The sequence below is a fragment of the Theropithecus gelada genome, chromosome 12, assembly GCF_003255815.1.
Source record: "Theropithecus gelada isolate Dixy chromosome 12, Tgel_1.0, whole genome shotgun sequence".
Lineage (NCBI taxonomy): Eukaryota > Metazoa > Chordata > Mammalia > Primates > Cercopithecidae > Theropithecus > Theropithecus gelada.
The window spans coordinates 15,248,132-15,268,449 of NC_037680.1; the positions used below are offsets into that span (position 1 = coordinate 15,248,132).

The window sequence follows — 20,318 nt, forward strand, 5'->3', positions numbered from 1 at the left end:
TTTTGCATGGACTAGAGATCCCTTAAAATAAGTCTATTTGTGCCAATTTATGCTGAGAGATCTATCTGGGCACCCTGCACCCCCACTTTGATTTGCTTGTGAAACAAACCCCTGAGACCAGCCTGGTTTTCCCTAACATATTTTTGAGGCATTGTACCTAATTTTAGATTTTCTAGACATCCTTTTTTCCTTGAGAAAACCCTGGGTATTAGTTCATGATTTTTTAGATGAATATTGAAGCCTGGGATAGTGCCAAGAAAAAAGGACAGTAGATGAAAGCTTGGCGTGGTCATTTGCCTCCTTTGCCTATTGAAACAGAGTGCTGTGTTGTGAAGGGTTGTTTGTTCAGAATCTGCTTTGGCCTGTCACTGTGTTAACCACTGGAGAATTCATAAAACAGAAAACTTCCAGTCTGTGTTCACTTAGGTTATTTGTCTTAAGAATCTTGTTTGACGTACTCTTTCAAAACTATTAGGTTGCTGCAAAAGCAATTGCACCAACCTTATAGATAGCCCAGAACACGATAATCATGTCCTTTAAGAGTGCTTAATAATAATGTCCCAACACATCATCTCACATATATGGATAGGACTATCTTGTTTGTTTCCATTTCCTTAGAAAGAGTAGCACCTAGAAAAGTGCCTAGCTCATAGTAAATGCTCACCAAACATTGAAGGAATAAATGAAGGTTAAAATGTGGGGTAGTTCCAGAACAGTATTATACACTCAGCACTTTATTTCATGTTTATCTTTATTGTATAGTAAATATGGCAGACTCAAAGGTGTTTTAAAATAAAGAACAGCTGAAATTGGCATCATCAAGATCAAAAAAGGACATCCACCCAGCACAAGGATGGACCCAGGGAGCTTACCACAGTTCCACAATCCTGCTGATACTGTGTCCAGCTTTCCAGATAAAAAATCTCTGTTGTCATTAGTTATGAGGGTTACTTCAAACTAGGTGAGGAATGAGATCATAGTCTGAATTTGTCAAAGTTTTTGAACACTCTTCACATAGTAGGTATTTAATAAATGGTTGTCAGATAAATTAACAGATTCTCTAAGGAAGCTTTTCAAAAACTGTTTAAATTAAGCAGCTTTTCTCCAGCTATTTTGAAGTAGAGCTAGCAGGGTTTATTTTCATCTCCTAGTGGTGCCTGGAATGCCAGTGAGACAGAACCATTCACAATCCTGGAAAGGGGGCTGAAGCCAGGGAGCCAAGTGGTCTAGCTCAATGGATCCCACCCCCACAGAGCCCAGCAAGCTAAGATCCACTGGCTTGAAATTCTCGCTGCCAGCACAGCACTCTGAAGTCGACATGGGATGCTCGAGCTTGGTGGTGGGAGGGGTGTCCGCCATTACTGAGGCTTGAGTAGGTGGTTTTCCCCTCACAGTGTAAACAAAGTCGCTGGGAAGTTCACACTGGGTGGAGCCCACTGCAGCGCCACAAAGCTGTAGCCAGGCTGCCTGTCTAGATTTCTTCTCTCTGGGCAGGGCATCTCTGAAAGAAAAACAGCACCCCCAGTCAGGGGCTTATAGATAAAACTCCCATCTCCTTGGGACAGAGTACCTGGGGGAAGGCGTGGCTGTTGGCACAGTTTCAGTAGACTTAAACATTCCTGCCTGCAGGCTCTAAAGAGAGCAGCTGGCCTCCCAGCATAGCACTCAAGTTCTGCTAAGGGACAGACTGCCTCCTCAATTGGGTCCCTGACCCCCATGCTTCCTCACTTGGAGACACCTCCATGCAGGGGTTGACAGATACCTCATATAGGAGAGCTACAACTGGCATCTGGTGGGTGCCCCTCTGGGATGATGCTTCCAGAGGAAGGAACAGGCAGCAATCTTTGCTGTTCTGCAGCCTCCGCTGGTGATACCCAGGCAAACAGAGCCTGAAGTGGACCTCCAGCAAACTCCAGCAGACCTTCAGCAGAGGGGCCTGACTGTTAGAAGAAAAACTAACAAAAAGGAATGGCATCAACGTTGACAAAAAGGACGTCCACACAAAAAGCCCATCAGAAGGTCACCAACGTGAAAGACCAAAGTTAGATAAACCCATGAAGATGAGGAAAAACCAGTGCAAAAAGGCTGAAAATTCCAAAAACCAGAATGCCTCTTCTCCTTCAATGGATCACAACTCCTTGCCAGCAGGGGAACAAAACTGGATGGAGAATGAGTTTGATGAATTGACAGAAGTAGGCTTCAGAAGGTGACTAATAACAAACTCCTCCCAACTAAAGGAGCATGTTCTAACCCAATGCAAGGAAGCTAAGAACCTAAAAGGTTAAAGGAGTTGTTAACTAGAATAACCAGGTTAGAGAAGAATATAATGACCTGATGAATCTGAAAAACACAAAAACACAAAGTGTGAGAACTTTGTGAACATAAACAAGTATCAATAGTTGAATCGATCAAGTGGAAGAAAGGAGATCAGAGATTGAAGATCAACTTAATGAAATAAACTTGGAGACAAGATTAGAGAAAAAAGAATGAAAATGAATGAACAAAGCCTCCAAAAAATATGGAACTATGTGAAAAGACCAAACCTACATTTGATTGGTGTGCCTGAAAATGACAGGGAGAGTGGAACCAAGTTGGAAAACACTCTTCAAGATATTATCCAGGAGAACTTCCCCAACCTAACAAGACAGACCAACATTCAAATTCGGGAAATACAGAGAAAACCACAAAAATAGTCCTTGAGAAGAGCAACCCCAAGACACAAAATTGTCAGATTCATCAAGGTTGAAATGAAGGAAAAAATGTTGAGAGCAGCCGGAGAGAAAGGTCTGGTTACCCACAAAGGGAAGCCGATCACATGAACAGTGGATCTCTCTTCAGAAACCCTGCAAGCCAGAAGAGAGTGGGAGCCAATATTCACTATTCTTAAAGAAAAGAATTTTCAAACCAGAATTTCATATCCAGCTAAACTAAGCTTCATAAGTGAGGGAGAAATAAAATCCTTTACAAACAAGCAAATGCTGAGAGACAAATGCTGGTGGTGACAAAATCACCAGGCCTGCCTTACAAGAGCTCCTGAAGGAAGCACTATATATGGAAAGGAAAATCTGGTACAACCAAAAACATACCAAATTATAAAGACCATTGACACTATGAAGAAACTGCATCAACGAATGGGCAAAATAACCAGCTAGCATCATAATGACAGGATCAAATTCATACATAACCATATTAACCTTATATGTAAGTGGGCTAAATGCCCCAATTAAAAGACACAGACTGGCAAATTAGATAAAGAGTCAATACCCATCAGTGTGTTGTATTCAGGAGACCCATTTCACATGCAAAGGCACACATAGGCTCAAAAATAAAGGGATGGAGGAATATTTACCAAGCAAATGGAAATTAAAAAAAAGAAAAAAAGCAGGGGTTGCAATCCTAGTCTCTGATAAAACAGACTTTACATCAGCAAAGATTAAAAAAAAGTCAAAGAAGGGCATTACATAATGGTAAAGGGATAAACACAACAAGATGGGCTAACTATTCTAAATATATATGCACCTAACACAGGAGCACCCAGATTCATAAACCAAGTCCTTAGAGACCTACAAAGAAACTTAGACTCCCACACAATAATAGTGGGAGACTTTAACACCCCACTGTTAATATTAGATCAACGAGACAGAAAATTAACAAGGATATTTAGTACTTGAACTCAGCTCTGGACCAAGTGGACCTAAAAGACAGCTACAGAACTCTCCACTCCAATTCAACAGAATATACATTCTTCTCAGCAGCACATCACACTTATTCTAAAATTGACCACGCCATTGGAAGTAAAACACTCCTCAGCAAATGTGAAAGAACAGAAATCGGCTGGATGCGGTGGCTCACGCCTGTAATCCCAGCACTTTGGGAGGCCGAGGCATGGATCATGAGGTCAGGAGATCGAGACCATCCTGGCTAACATGGTGAAACCCTGTCTCTACTAAAAATACAAAAAAATTAGCCAGACGTGGTGGCGGGCGCCTGTAGTTCCAGCTACAGCTACTCGGGAGGCTGAGGCAGGAGAATGGTATGAACCCAGGAGGTGGAGCTTGCAGTGAGCTGAGATCACGCCACTGCACTCCAGCCTGGGCGACAGAACAAGACTCCATCTCAAAAAAAAAAAAAAAAAGAAAGAAAGAAATCTTAACAAACAGTCTCTTAGACCACAGTGCAATCAAATTAGAACTCAGGATTAAGAAATTCATTCAAAACTACCCGAGTACATGGAAACTGAACAGCCTGCTCCTGAATGACTACTGGGTAAATAATGAAATTAAGGCTGAAATAAATAAGTTCTCTGAAACCAATGAGAACAAAGACACAACATACCAGAATCTCTGGAACACAGCTAAAGCACTATTTAGAGGGAAATGTATAGCACTAAATGCAGACAGGAGAAAGCAGGAAAGATCTAAAATCGACACCCTAACATCACAATTAAAAGAACTAGAGAAGCACGAGGAAACAAATTCAAAAGCTAGCAGAAGACAAGAAATAACTAAGATCAGAGCAGAACTGAAGGAGATAGAGACACAAAAACCCTTCAGAAAAAAATCAATGAATCCAGGAGCTGGTTTTTTGAAAAGATTAATGAAATAGACGGCTAGCCAGACTAATAAAGAAGAAAAGAGTTCTTCTCTGTTTTGAATCAAATGACACAATAAAAAGTGATAAAGGGGAGATCACCACTGATCCCATAGAAATATAAACTACCGTCAGAGAATACTATAAACACCTTTATGCAAGTAAACTAGAAAATCTAGAAGAAATGGATAAATTGTGGACACATACACCCTCTCAAGACTAAACCAGGAAGAAGTCAAATCCCTGAATAGACTAATGACAAGTTCTGAAATTGAGTCAATAATTAATAGCCTACCAACCAAAATAATTGCAGGACCAGACGGATTCACAGCCAAATTCTACCAGAGGTTCAAAGAGGAGCTGGCACCATTCCTTCTGAAACTATTCCAAACAACAGAAAAAGAGGGAATCCTCCCTAACACATTTTATGAGGCCAGTATCATCCTGATACTAAAACCTGGCCGAGACACAAGAAAAAAAGAAAATTTCAGGTAAATATACCTGATGCATTGATGCAAAAATCTTCAATAAAATACTGGCAAACCGAATTCAGCAGCACATCAAAAAGCTTATTCACCACAATCAAGTCGGCTTCATCCCCGGGATGCAAGGCAGGTTCAACATATGCAAATCAATAAACATAATCCATCACATAAACAGAACCAGTGACAAAAACCACATTATTATCTGGATAGATGCAGAAAAGCCCTTCGATAAAATTCAACACCACTTCATGCTGAAAACTCTCAATAAACTAGGTATTGATGGAAGGTATCTCAAAATGATAAGAGCTATTTATTACAAACCCACAGCCAATGTCATACTGAACAAGCAAAAACTGGAAGCATTCTCTTTGAAAACCTGCACAAGACAAGAATCTCCTCTCTTACCACTCCTATTCAACATAATATTGGAAGTTCTGGCCAGGGCAATCAGGCAAGAGAAAGAAATAAAGGATATTCAAATAGGAAGAGAGGAAGTCAAATTGTCTCTGTTTGCAGATGACATGATTGTATATTTAAAAAAACCCCGTTGTCTCAGCCCAATATCTGCTTAAGCTGATAAGCAACTTCAGCAAAATCTCAGGATACAAAATCAATGTGCAAAAATCACAAGGATTCCTATACATCAATAATAAACAGAGAGCCAAATCATGAGTGAACTCCCATTCACAGTTGCTACAAAGAGACTAACATACGTAAGAATACAACTTACAATGGATGTGAAGGACCTCTTTAAGGAGAACTACAAAACCCTGCTCAAAGAAATAAGAGAGGACACAAACAAATGGAAAAACATTCCATGCTCCTGAATAGGAAGAATCAATATCATGAAAATGGCCATACTGCCCAAAGTAATTTATAGATTCAGTGCTATCCCCATCAAGCTACCATTGACTTTCTTCACAGAATTAGAAAAAACTACTTTAAATTTCATGTGGAACCAAAAAGACCTCATATAGCCAAGACATATCCTAAGCAAAAAGAGCAAAGCTGCAGGCATCATGCTACTTGATTTCAAACTATACTACAAGGCTATAGTAACCAAAATAGCATGTTACTGGTACCAGAACAGATATAGCGACCAATGGAACAGAACACAGGCCTCAGAAATAATGCCACACATCTACAATCATCTGATCATTGACAAACCTGACACAAACAAGCAGTGGAGAAAGGATTCCCTATTTAATAAATGGTGTTGGGAAAACTGGCTAGCCATATGCCGAAAACTGAAACTGGACCCCTTCCTTACACCATATACAAAAATTAACTCAAGATGGATTAAAGCCTTAAATGTAAGACCTAAAACCGTAAAATCCCTAGAAGAAAACCTAGGCTATATTAATACCATTCAGGACATAGGCATGGGGAAGGACTTCATGACTAAAACACCGAAAGCAATGGTAACAAAAGCCAAAATTGACAAATGGGATCTAATTAAGCTAAAGAACTTCTGTACAGCAAAAGAAGCTATCATTAGAGTGAACAGGCAACCTACATGATGGGAGAAAAATTTTCTATCCATTTTACAAAGGACTGATATATAGAATCTACAAGGAACTTAAACAAATTTACAAGAAAAGAACCCCATTAAAAGGTGGGCAAAGGATATCAACAGACACTTCTCAAAAGAAGACTTTTATGTGGCCAACAAACATATGAGCAAAACCTCATCATCCCTGGTCATTAGAGAAATGCAAATCAAAACCACAATGAGATACCATCTCACACCAGTTAGAATGGCAATCAATAAAAAGTCAGGAAACAACAGATGCTGGAGAGGATGTGGAGAAATAGGAATGCTTTTACACTGTTGGTGGCAGTGTAAATTAGCTCAACCACTGGGATCTAGAAACAGAAATACCATTGGACCCAGCAATCCCATTACTGGGTATATACCCTAAGGATTATAAATCATTCTACCACAAAGACACATACACACATATGTTTATTGCAAAGACTTGGAACCGACCCAAATGCCCATAAATACTCTGAATAAACAAAGTGTGGCACATATACAACATGGAATACTATGCAGCCATAAAAAAGGATGAGTTCATGTCCTTTGCAGGGACTTGGATGAAACTAGAAACCATCGTTTTCAGCAAACTAACACAGGAACAGAAAACCAAACACCGCATGTTCTCACTCAAAGTGGGAGTTAAACATTGAGAACACATGGACACAGGGAGGGGAACATCATGCACTGGGGCCTGTTGGGGGGTGGAGGGCTAATGGGGGGACAGCATTAGGAGAAATATGTAACATAGATGACTGGTTGATAGGAGCAGCAAGCCACCACGACACGTGTATCCCTATGTAACAAACCTACATGTTCTGCACATGTATCCCAGAATTTAAAGTATAATAATAATAATAAAATTAGAGGAGTCATGACCTGGAGCCTCCAGATAATCTGTTTTAGAAAAGAAACAATAGTTTTCAAAGAATCTGGAATTGTTTCAATAGGAGACTCTTGCCTTTTTATTGGATTTGTCTATTACTGAGGTATTATTTCATGAGTCCCCAATGTGCCACTTTAAGACCTCCTGGATGGAAGATTTGCTCCCCAGTTAATGTAACAAAGTTAACACACTGCTAAGTGCTGTATATGGTGATAGAAGTCTATTAATAATACATGTGTGGAGTTTGTCTGGCAAAGTCATTTGCTGAAGACCAAAGAGCTTTGCACTTCACAGTAGCTTTCCGTAATCAATAGTCCCACTTTATCCAATAAAAAATTACTAGAGCATAAAATGTATAAAGCTTGATCAGTTCCTTTTATTGTAGTCATCTGTTCAGCAAAAAATGACAAGTTAATTCTTTTCTAAATGCATTTACAGCTTTAAAAGGACAACAGACATTATCATAAATTAGTCATGCTTCAGCACACTGATTTTTAATATACACGTGCATTTAATTTGAATACCTTGCACTAGGGTTTCAATTCCAAGAATGTTTGCAAATCTATATGTGCTCAGTCAAAACATGACCATTAACTAATGCAATTATTCTTTCAATCTGTTATCACTAAATCACTTAAAATTCTATTTTGTGTTGTTCTGCTTTAAATCTAAGCCATTAGAAGAAGGAGAAAAGAAATTCACACTTTTAAGCCATCCCAAGCTTTTATGAAAGTGATAAAGCTTAGATTTCAAAGGACAGAGGTTGCTGTCAAGCTGTGATGGTCCTGGTTCTATTTAAAGAAGAGTTACTTAAATGTGCCTACTTTTCTAATTCTGGCTTTGCTAATTTGGGATGCATCTACTTATTGCTTCACAGCTATAAATTCCTTCCTCCTTTCCTCCCTCAATTTAGGGAATATTTTAATTATGAGATTCCTTAGGTGGGATAACATCACTCTCAGGAGGTCAAGCCAGCCACTTGAATTGTTTAATTCTAAGGTCTAGACTCAGCTTCCCTAATCAAAAGTTTGTGTCCTGTATCTCTTCATGAGGACTTGTATTTCCACAGTTACAGAAGATTCCTTTCTTTGAATAATTTTGATTTGCCATTGTAAGCTACATCTACCTTTTGACTATGATAACATATTAAATCTTAACTGTTTCTACTCATGCAGATACACTCATGAACCGTTTCCTGAGTAAACTGAAATTATACACTAAACATAGAGAAATTGGGCAAAGAGTATCAGGCATGGGGAAAAAAGTTCAGAAGACAGATGCTAGGAGGTGAATGAAGAAAAATGAAATTTCACAATTATAATACATGGTGTCCTTAATATTTGGGATTTTCTTCCCTTTCCTGCGCTGTCTTACCTAAGAATTCAGTGCCAGGAAATTTTGCTGCTAATACGTGGGTCAAAAACAAATTTGGAGTCATCCATCACTCCTCTCTCTCTCATTGCAGGTCTAATCCATTAGAAGGTTGTCTCCACCTTCAAAATATATACTGGATCTGATCTCTTTGCACTACATTCACTATGACTGCTGCAGTGGAAGCCATCATCCTTTCTCCTAGACTAGCAAAGACCTCCAAATGTATAATTTCTTCCACCTCCCTGGCTCCCACAGCTTATTACTTCCCTCAGTAGCCAGGTGATCCTTAAAAAATTAAAATCGCCATCATCATGTTACCATTCTTCCCAAAATTGTCCAACAGTTGTCAGCATATTTGAATAACACTCACAAGCTATCATCTGGCCCAGTGATCAAGCTTTTTGGTACCAGGGACTAGTTTTGTGGAAGATAATTTTTCCACGGACTGGGACAGGGGGATGGGTTCAGGATGATTCAAGTGTATTACTTTTATTTTGCATGTTATTTCTATCATCACATTATAATATATAAAGACATAATTACACAACTCACCATGATGTAAAATCAATAGGAGCCCTGAGCTTGTTTTCCTGCAACTAGACAGTCCCATCTGGAGGTGGCGATGGGAGACAGTGATGGATCATCAGGCATCAGATTCTCATAAGAAGCACACAACCTAGATCCCTCTCTTGTGCAGTTCACAATAGGGTTTGCACTCCTATGAGAATCTAATGCTGCTGCTGATCTAACAGGAGGTGGGGCTCAGGTGGCAATGTGAGTGATGCGGAGCGGCTGTAAATACAGATGAAGCTTCACTTGCTCACCTGCTGCTCACCTCCTGCTGTGAGGCCTGGTTCCTAACAGGCGGCTGACCAGTACTGCTCCATGGTTCGGGTATTAGGGACCCCTGCTCTGGCCTACGAAGTTCCACATAATGAGGCTTTTGACTACTCTTTATGTCCTGTCTCTATTATTCTCCCCTTGACCCACCTGTCTTAACCACACTGGCTTCTTTGCTGTTTCTAGATAGCGCTGGGCACTCTGCCTCCCTGGGGCCTTTGGACAGGCTGTCCTTTTCTCTGCCCAGAACACCACTTGTCCACCATCCTTATGCTCACTCTCTCATTTTATTTAGGACTCTGAGGATTTCCCTCTTCATGGCATCGAAATCTCTCTCCTCGTCCATCTCTCTCTCCCCACCCGGTAACTGGTGCCATGGCCTATATTGATGCATTTATGTCTGTCTGTCCCACCAGAAGGTAAAATTTTCCCAAGGTCAGGGGCTTTCTGTCTCTCACTGATGTGTCTCTGTTGTCCTCGGTGCTTAGCTGTGGCTTAACAATTACTTGTTGAAAGAAAGGATAAGTGAATACATGGATGAGTAAGTGATTCACTTACTGTTTGGACAGACCTATTTCTTTTTCTAGTCAAGCCTGCTCTTTAGCACTTTTCAGGCTTTAGTCTTCCTTACATATCTTTATCTTAACTAAAACGTTCTTGTAGGAGTTATTCTTTCTGTGCATCCCATATTTGAGTTATTAGCATTCCCTTTCTCAGAGGTTTGGGGTTCAAAGTGGCTGACAATGTGCTCTCTCACTAAAAGTAGGGACATCAGAGCTGTTTTTACATAAATGGAGGGCAGGTATACCTAACAGTTAGAATGACCGGGGAGCAACGTGGGGAATTTGATTTTCGGGCCTTGAAAAGACATTCTTCTTCAGAAAGTTATCTTCTGCATCTTTTAGTGGGAATTTGAATTTACACAATTAGATATTCCTTTACTTCTGTTTTGTTTCTCTTTTAACTTGCAATTACATCCATGCACTCCATAGCATTTCTGTCAATGCTAGGCCACGGACTACATATACAATGGTCCCATAAGATTATAATACTTATTTTTACTGTACCTTGTTTATGTTTAGACATGTTTAGATACACAAATACTTGCCATTGTGTTATAGTTGCCCATAGTATTTAGTAAATTGACATGCTGTACAGGTTCATAGCCTAAGGACAATAGGCTACACCATATAGCCTAGGTATATAGTAGGCTATACCATCTAGGTTTGTGTAAATGCACTCTATGGTGTTTACAAAAGAATGAAATTGCCCAATGACACATTTCTCATAACATATCTCTGTCATGAAGTGAGACAGGACTATCTCCTGAAAGTGCTGAAATTCATCCCTAGGTGACCACAGGGCTCTAATTATAAAATGATTCATTATAATCTATTCTCCAACTGTACTTCTATTTGAGACTAGAAGAAAAGTTATTTTGGCAGTGTGAAATATCATTAGTCAGCAGATTATATTTTTGTTTACACGCAGAACACACTTCCTCAGACCAAGATCAACACTGACTTGTCCTTGTAATGGCTAGACAGGTAACTACCCATTGTCTACTGAAACTGCATTCCGTACTACTTCATTGAGTTTTCTGGACGATCTGATTGAGTAAATGGGTTTGCCATTTACCATTTTAATCTGCCAGAGTGTCATTTTATCATGAAGGTATGCTTTAGAATCAAACCGTGCTTTGAACCCTGTTTTCACTCATGTGACCTTGGAAGAGTTACTTACTCTTTATGCCAATTCTCCCATCTGTAAAAGGAGAAATAAGATTTTCTTCATAGGATTGTTGGGAGGATTAAATGAAGTAATGCCCCTAAATTCATTAGTGCAGTGCCTGGTGTAGAGTAAGCAGGCAGAAAATACTGACTGTTACTTGTACTACTTGGAGGATCTGCCCTAATACCCTAGTAGTCCAAACAAATTAATGCCTTGTTTATTCTGTTTAGCCAGACACTTTGAAAAAAGCACACTGATTCACACTGTCACGTTGGTAAGGGGCCATGGAAATTGACATTTCTTTCATTCCATGGCCATTTACTCTACTTGAGGCATTTCCATAGCCAATTTCGAAGCACTAACTCAGAGGAGGTAGCATGCTGGCCTTTGCAACTCCCCACATTCCCTTTTAACCAGGAGGGCCAAATGAGGCTGCTTTGAAAGGCATGAGAGTTGGGAGATGGAGGGTTGAAAAGGTCTGGTGTTTGACATGGGCTTAGCCATTAAAGAGAGTGTTCCAGGCATCAGAAAGCTGAGTTTTCTGGAGGCTGGAGGACTATCGCTGTAACAACTTCTAAAGGAGAAAGGGAGTAACATTTAGCTGAGTGGGCTCCTTTGATTTGTTATTCTGTCAGATCCTAGCGACACTTTCTCTGGTTGGAGCAGCTCAGGATGTTCAGTTTTCATGGCTGCCGGGGTGATTTGTGACTAAACGTAGACAGGGCTTTTGAAAAAAAATAAAGAAAAAAGGTTGAGCAAAGACTATGAAAAGACCCATATTTTTTAAAAAAAGGAATATAGAAGTCGTTTATTGGTGTGGTTTTTCCTCTCCCTCTTGCTAGGCTGATGTTTTCTCTGAGGTGGTTAAAAAAAATAGCAATAGTGATAAATGTCTTCTCTAAAGGATTTATCATTTGCCAGTGAATGGAAGTTGGGTGGTTTTGGTTAACGAGGTACCAACAAGTTTTTTTGTTACTTTGTATACAAATATAGTCATTACACTCTTGTTTTCATTTTTCTTCCTAATAACTTCCCAAGTTTCTCCATTGCTAAATCGTGTAGGGTCATGTTAAATTAATTGCAAAAGCAATTTATACAGAGGCCCATTTCCTTTCAAACAAGCAAAAAAGTTACTATAAACTTTGTTTCTTTTTTGCTCTTTGTTGAACTGTGGTTACTGGAACTTAGACCATGGCCACTGCGGATCTCTAATATTAAGACTTTGGATGAAATCAATGAAATCCTCATAAAATGTTAATGCGCGCATGTGTGTGTGTGTCTTCCACATCCGCAATGGGCAAAAGGCCCATGTAGATGGATAGAAAAAGAAAGGGAATGGACACTTATTGAACATTTATTATATGTCAGGCTCAACGATTGGTATTATCTCCATTGTACAGGTAGGAAAACAACATTGGGCCCAAGTCACTAACTAGAAAGTGGTGAAATTCTGATTCAAACCAAGTTGGTTGGACTCCAGAGCATACTTGTCATCTGCATCACACTACCCTCTTTTTGCCTGTCTTCTTTGTTAACTATATCACAGAAGTCTCTGAGTCTGTATCTGACCCCCTTGTTCAGGCCAGAAAGTTCTTCTTTGAGGGAACCCTTGGAAGAAGAGGGTTTGAAATGAGATCTTGGTAGTCATCCACCCCAGCATTCTCATGCCCCATTTTATTTTGCCCTGGTTGAAAGATCTGTGCCCTGAAACTAGAAATCTGAGAAACAAGCCTTCTGCGGAGGTGGCCCTTAAGAATAGGGTAAGGACTGACTCTGTGAGGAGAAAGGGTTTCAGAGCCCTGGCTCTGGAAAAGAACTGTCCCTGTGAAGAAATGAACTTCTCTTTATTTCTCATATGTAGGAATTAGAAATATATTGTTTTGTGGGTCTTTTTTTTCTTTCGGAGTTTTGCTCTAACAGCCATTGCCCGGACTAGAGTGCAATAGTGCGATCTTGGCTCACCACAGCCTCCGCCTCCTGGGTTCAAGTGATTCTCCTGCCTCAGCTTCCCGAGTAGCTGAGATTACAGGCATGTGCCACCATGCCCGGCTAATTTGGGATTTTTAGTAGAGACAGGATTTCTCCATGTTGGCCAGGCTGGTCTCGAACTCCTGGCCTCAGGTGATCCGCCCGCCTCGGCCTCCCAAAGTGCTGGGATTACAGGCATGAGCCACTGTGCCCAGCCAGAAATATATTGTTGTTTATATTCACCTGGCATAGGAAGGACCTGAACTCTGCACTCCAAACTCTTGTCTGCCTGAGTGACTAATTCATAAGCCTAGGGAGAAAAAAAAAGGGAAAATTAAGTAGTGAGGCTGAGGGAGAAAAACTCGTGTTACAACAAATCCCAGAGGACTGTCCAAATCCTTTTTCTTGATGGGCTTTTCACAAGACTAATGATTCTCAGCTGATTCTTAGCTTTCAGGCTTTTTAGAATGATGACATTCATTGTGAGGGATTTGTCACTATGAGGTTTCTTGGAGATTTGCTTTCTTATTTTGACATCTGTTACTTGATTTCAATTTTACTCTAGTTTTTGTAAAGCCAGGATCTTGGTGACATATGATTACTTTTATGGCTGGTTTTTCCCTTTTTTTTCTGTTAAACAATCACAAAGCTGATAAATTTTTCTTTAAATATGAAATGGGACAGCAGATATGTGAATGTTACTTAGGCTTTGTTTATCGTTCCAAATTTAATGAGTCTCTCAGTGTTTTTACGAGTGCCTCAAGGTTATATTAATGCTGTGGGCTTAAAGAATGCTATAGTAATCCACAAAAGGAAATTCTGCCTAAAATAATTCTCCAGGTATGAATGTAGTAGTGTGATAGTTGTTTTGTTTTCTGTACATTGTATACAAACTCCATTGTGTTTTCCCCTTTATTTGTGGGTGTGTCTGTGTGTATTTGAGTATTAACCAGTTATAAACTAGGGAGACATATTGCTATATCAGTTTATATAACAGTATGGCTGCATATGTAAAAAAGTATTAACCAGTTAAATATAGTGGCACGATATTAACTCATTTTTAATACATATACTTTTATGTGAATGACAAGTCAAATGGGTAAAGAGTTTCTTATATCGAGAAGATTGGAAAGTTGGAGATAGCTCTATGTAAAACAATGTATTTATGACTTCACACATTCACACACTGTCCTATTAAGAAAGAAAAGCCAAGTTTCACACAAAGTCATCTGAAAGTCTGTGAAGTCAAACCCCATGACAAGTTCAGCTATCAAGAATTAGGCTCATTTGGTTTCCAACTCCTCTCTCTATCCCCTCACTCTCTTCCAGCTTCAAGGCTGAGACACATTCACTGTTTATCCGTATCACGTTCCTTTAGCCTGGTCATCCTGTGCTACTGTCATGCTGGGCTGCTGGATTTTTTTTTTTTTTCCCTAGGAAATAAAAGGGATTTAGTAATACAAAGTTAGTATATTTCTTTATCCACAGGCAAAGATTTGGTCCTAGAAAGAGAGATTATGCCTCTTGATTTCATGACTTAAGTTTCCCTTAGAGTTGTATATTTTTCTTACTTCTTCTTCTTCTTTTAAATAAACCAAACCAAACAGGTATTCCTGGAGAACCTCTGAATGGAAAGAATGCCAAGTCTCTCTCCTCCTCGAGCAGCAGGATCCCCACTGGCATGTGACGGGACCCGTGTGTGGCGGTGGGATCCAGACCCGGGAGGTGTACTGTACCCAGAGCGTACCAGCAGCTGCCGCACTGAGGGCCAAGGAAGGTAGGCAGCCAGTTCCGGGACAGACGGTGCGCTGCTGGTTGGAAGGAAAATCTCTCCAACTCTTCCGGTGTTCTTCTTGAAATAACTGACACTTAGCATTCACGAATTTAATATTTATTTTGTCAACCATTTGTATGCTATCCCTAACGCTTGGGATAGTTAGAAATAGTAGCAAAAGTAATATGTCTCCCAAGAGTCACTGTGAAAGTTAAAGGTGAAAATGTAGTTAGGGTGAGTAGCATAGATAAATGCTACAAGCTAAGGGTGTGGTATGCCAGGAATGAGTCAGTAATGAATGAATAGCATTCTTCTTCTTTTTTTAAAACTTTTTGCTCAAAGGAATTTTTATGTGTGTGAATTTTTTAATGTGGAAATTTCTACAAACATATTCCTTTTAAATATCAAGGATCCAGTGTTTCGGTGCCAAATTTTAATTTTTCTGAAGAAATGGAAGAGGAGAAGAGAAAACAGTAGCTTCCTCCATGATAAGCTCTCTAATTGGTGGGTGTCACCCAGCAATAGTGCATTTATTTCAGAGTGCAGATCGTGATAACATTTAGAAACTGGGAAACTTACTCGGATTTTTGTAAGTCAATTGGTTGAGAAGCCATGAGAAGACAAAGATGCTTCCACTCTAGAAGAATCTGTGGCCTCTTCTAATTGGAGAACCCAAGCAGTACTCCCTGCAGAAGTGGTAAAGATGGGAATGTTTCCTTGGGCTTGCCAGGTACGAGGACATATTTCCACTGTGGGCTTTGGTTAGGAAGGGAAGATGCAAATTTTCTTGCTATAGTAATGCATCCTTTTAATTCTGTAAAGCTTGTCATGCTAGATGTCTTTTTGTGTGTGTCACAGCTTTGCAGAATTCATAGGCATCTGTGACCATAGCCTCAGTTAAGGTACCTGATGGGATGGTTCTTGCAGACTGCTTAGCATTTTGCTTCAACAATTGGTGCTAAAAGGCCACATTGACAGGGCTACAGTTGTTTTTGAAAATAATGATTGAATTTTCTTCCTTCTCTGATTTCACTTTGGAAAATTACAGCCTAAACACTTTTTATTTCAGGACAAAACATGACTATAGTTACTCCTCTGAATTTGTAGGAACAGAATTTAGATTAAAATGCTCCAGGTTAGTTTTTCAAACCTTGGTTATCTTTCCATTCCAGCTCCTCTCTTCTTTTCTTCGACTACCGTCTACTGTTGGAAGGTCTTCAGGGATCAACATATAAATAAAACTTGTATAGAATTGATGCATTATGACCTACCTATTTTTCAGCTTCAACTTTTAATCTGCTATTGACATTTTCATCTTTCTAAAGTTTCTTTTGTAAAAATAGCTTTTCTTATGGATCACCTATTTCTAAAGTTTCTTCAGGCTTCATCTTTCTAGTTTTTTCAATGGAAACTTACTGGGCAGGAAGATTATAAGTAGGAGGCAAGTGGAAGTCTGGTGTTGTAGAATTGGGAATTATATGCTTACATAGTGTGGGGGGTGGGTGGAATAGAGAAGGGGTGTTATTTGCAGAGTGAACAGTCTATCAAGCCCTAGTACAATCTACTCCAAGCATCTAAAGAGGAGGAAAATGTCTTAGGCCAAAGCACACTTGGAAATTAATATCTGTGTTCACAAGAAAACAGAAAGTACTTAGAAAACTGTAAGTCTGATAGTCCAGTTCTCAGGGGGAGAGGCTAGATATGGGACCTGGATGTAAATACATAGATGTGTAACAAGATCGTATACTCCTGTACAGAGCTGAATATAGCAAGTAAGACTATACTGGATAACACAGCATAGCTGCCATAAAGGCACTGTATAGCTTACTGCTTACCTTAGTAGTTGTTATCAAAGGTTTTATTTTGCTCTTGTGTAGAAGCGAACCAACTGGATTGTTCGCCCATTACTTTCCTTTCTTATAAATGCTTTCACTTCTTACTGTTATCATTTATAGATGTACCTTGACAAATCTGGAATGAGAATTTCTTCTTGGCCCCCATTAAACACAAAGGAACAACTGAATTTTTATTGTTAGGAACCTGTGAGTATTTGCCCAGTGAAGTAAGAAGAATATAAATATTTTAAATCCGTCTGTTAATGCAATAATAAAGGTTAAAATTGGAAACATTTTACATTCAGTTTCTGTGAACGTCAAATTATTAATATTGTTGTTATGTTAGATATTCATACTTTGGAGGGAGCAAGCATTTTAGTAGCACTGACTTTGGAAATTCCTTTGTGAGTCAGTATTGACATCCCCACAAGGTTAATTTTCCCTTAGACTCAAGGATACGCTTTGTTCACTCTGGAGTGTGATTGCTTGACTTTTCTTCTGTACAAAACCCCATCATCCACTGGTGATTTAGCAGCTCTGATTCCAAGAACCAGATTTTAGAGGAATTCACAATCTTGGGGGAAAAGCAAACTTCATTTCTATGGATCCTTCCTGTGATAGAATGCATGTAACTCCTAGATGCCATAATAATAACAATTTTTAAAAATGCTAATCCCCTCCCAAGGGTCTCCAAATTTCTTGGCCTAGGCTGGATGCTGAAGCTAAATTCTGACATTGATATGGTCCTGTTGATGACTTATTTTTGGTGACATCTCATTCCTCATTGAACCTCAATTCATGATGTTTTCTGCAACAGTATAATAACACCTATGGCATATTTAGTTGATACCGTTGTTCAGTGTTCATGTGGTGTTTTAAATGCAGCCAAAATAGTGTTGTAACCATCAGTGTAAATATTACCAGTAATATTAGCCAAGCCAGTAGAATTGGGAATGAAAATGTAGAGGACTATTTATGATTTTGCTTAACACTTGTTGTTTTAAAGAGAATTGTGTTTTTCTTTTATAAATCAAGTAGCATCACAAGTGATGCTTACCTGTAAAATAAAAGCTTGAATTTGGTAAGACCACTTTCTTCTTGCCTTTTCTCAAATAAAATTAAAGCCACTCAGTTTGCATTCAGCAGTCATTTCTCAGAAAGTAAAACATGAACCAAGGAATGCACTTTCAAAATCTAATAAAGACATTCCATGTATGGCAATGTGACCTAGAGACTAGGATATTAACAAATATGAATTTAAGTGGCATAGAAGTAGATATGCCATATATTCATATGGTGAAGCAAAATTTATTAAAACAATAAACTATATTTAAAAATCAGGAAAAATTTTTGGTGTGGTTGTAGTGGAGCAAAATATTGCTTGAATTTTCTAAAATATATATATTTCAGATTCACTATTGATATTGTATTAAAAATGGAACACAATTTAGCTATGAATTGTTAAATGCATTAGTTGCCCCCTCTGCACTAATAATATTGTCTTCATTCTGGCCTCAGAGTTGGCATTAAGAGTACATGACCACATAAGGGCACACGTTCTGGAATGCTAAGTTGTATTAGTCCATTTCCATGCTGCTGATAAAGACATATCTGAGACTGGGTAATTAATAAAGAAAAAGAGGTTTAATGAACTAGCAGTTCCACATGACTAGCGAGGCCTCACAATCTTGGCAGAAGGGGAAAGGCACATCTTACGTGGCAGCAGACGAGAAAGAATGAGAGCCAAGCAAAAGGAGTGTCCCTTTATAAAACCATCAGATCTCATGAGGCTTATTCACTACCACGAGAATAGTATGGGGCAAACCACCCCCATGATTCAATTATCTCCCACCGGGTCCCTCTTACATCATGTGGAAATTATGGGAGCTACAATTCAAGATGAGATTTGGGTGGGTACACAGCCAAACCATATCATGGGTAGTATATGGAAACAATATATTTGGGGTTCTGGGTTTTAATTCTGACTTTGAAGGAAATGTAAACCACATAAATGTTGTACCAATCTTCTAGTTCATTAATTTGATTTTGAATATGTTGATTTGGTGAGTAAAATTACATCACAATCAAACATTTATTTGTTTAAAAACATTATATGCCTCTTATGAGTTAGTCTATGCACTAAAGTGTATCTGTCATAAGGGTGTCCCCCAGTAATTTATAGGCTTTTAGTTGTAATAATAATTGAACTATTGAATACGTATGTTACAGTGACTTAAGTGTTTTGATGATTACATATCTAACATGGTTTAATCCATTTATTGATACCCAAGAGTAATCTTCATCGAGGTGATATTTAAAAGGAGCTTGGAGAGTCCATAAGCACGTTCTAAGGTGTGGAAGAACACATGAGAAGAAATGGAGAGGTTTGTGTTCAGTAGCAGCCTGTGCACTGGTGTGAAGAGAGCTCAGGGTAAAAGAAAGTTACAATGACAGTGGAAAGGTAGGCCTTTTATGCTATTCTGGATTAAGACTTTGTTTTTGAGAATATGGGTATGTGCCGCAGCCTTTTTTCCCCCTACTGTAGGTTTTTAAACAGAAAGGAAATCTCATATTGACTGTATTTAAGCTTGTAAAAACATTAGCATGCTAAGAAAATTACCATGAGTTATCATATCCTATGTGCAAATGTGTCTGATTATCCAGGAAGTTTTTGAGTTATGAAATAAAGTAATTTACATTCTGAGCTGATATCTTAAGGGGCAGTTGGAGGAGATATTCCACCATCATTTGAAATACTGGAAATATCTTTCACCTGTCTTTAGAAATTGGTTTTAAAGTCAATAAAGTCATTTGGGTGTGAGAATAAGGTGTTAGGAAAGTAGTACACTAAGAACTTCCCTTGATGTCGACCCTTAGAGGAGCAATTAGACTGTTTTAGTGGGCTTATAGCATTCTCTCTTGCTTTATGCTAAGAGAGAAGCAGAGATAACAGGATAAAACAACCTTTGCTAATTAACAGCAGGATATTTGATGACAGTTCACATAAGGCCAAGAGACATAAGGTTCTTTGGCTTGTAATCTTTCTATCTTGGAAACATCTTCAATTATTGAAATCATAGGTGTAGAAGAAAGTCAGCAAAGGGTAGCACAAGAGAATTATTAACTTGCAGATCTCTGGATTCCTCACAATGACACAGGTGGTAATGAAAAGATGTGGGGAGGGGAGAGAATGAGAAGATGAGTGAAGGCAAGCAGTTACTCCTGTGTTTTTAGCAAGAAGGAGGAGGAACAGAAGTGGAGGAAGAAAAAGAAGGGGGGAGGAGGATGAAAGATGAAG

General features: G+C 39.1%; 1 protein-coding gene across 1 annotated transcript in view; it reads left to right on the forward strand.

Annotated features, from left to right (window-relative positions):
* The window catches only part of THSD7B (thrombospondin type 1 domain containing 7B), an 886,725-nt gene that overhangs the window by 335,143 nt on the left and 531,264 nt on the right, over positions 1 to 20,318 (forward strand). The window contains exon 5 of the mRNA XM_025405082.1: positions 15,019 to 15,188. Coding sequence (XP_025260867.1) covers positions 15,019 to 15,188 — 170 coding nt within the window. The remainder of the gene's footprint in view (positions 1 to 15,018; positions 15,189 to 20,318) is intronic.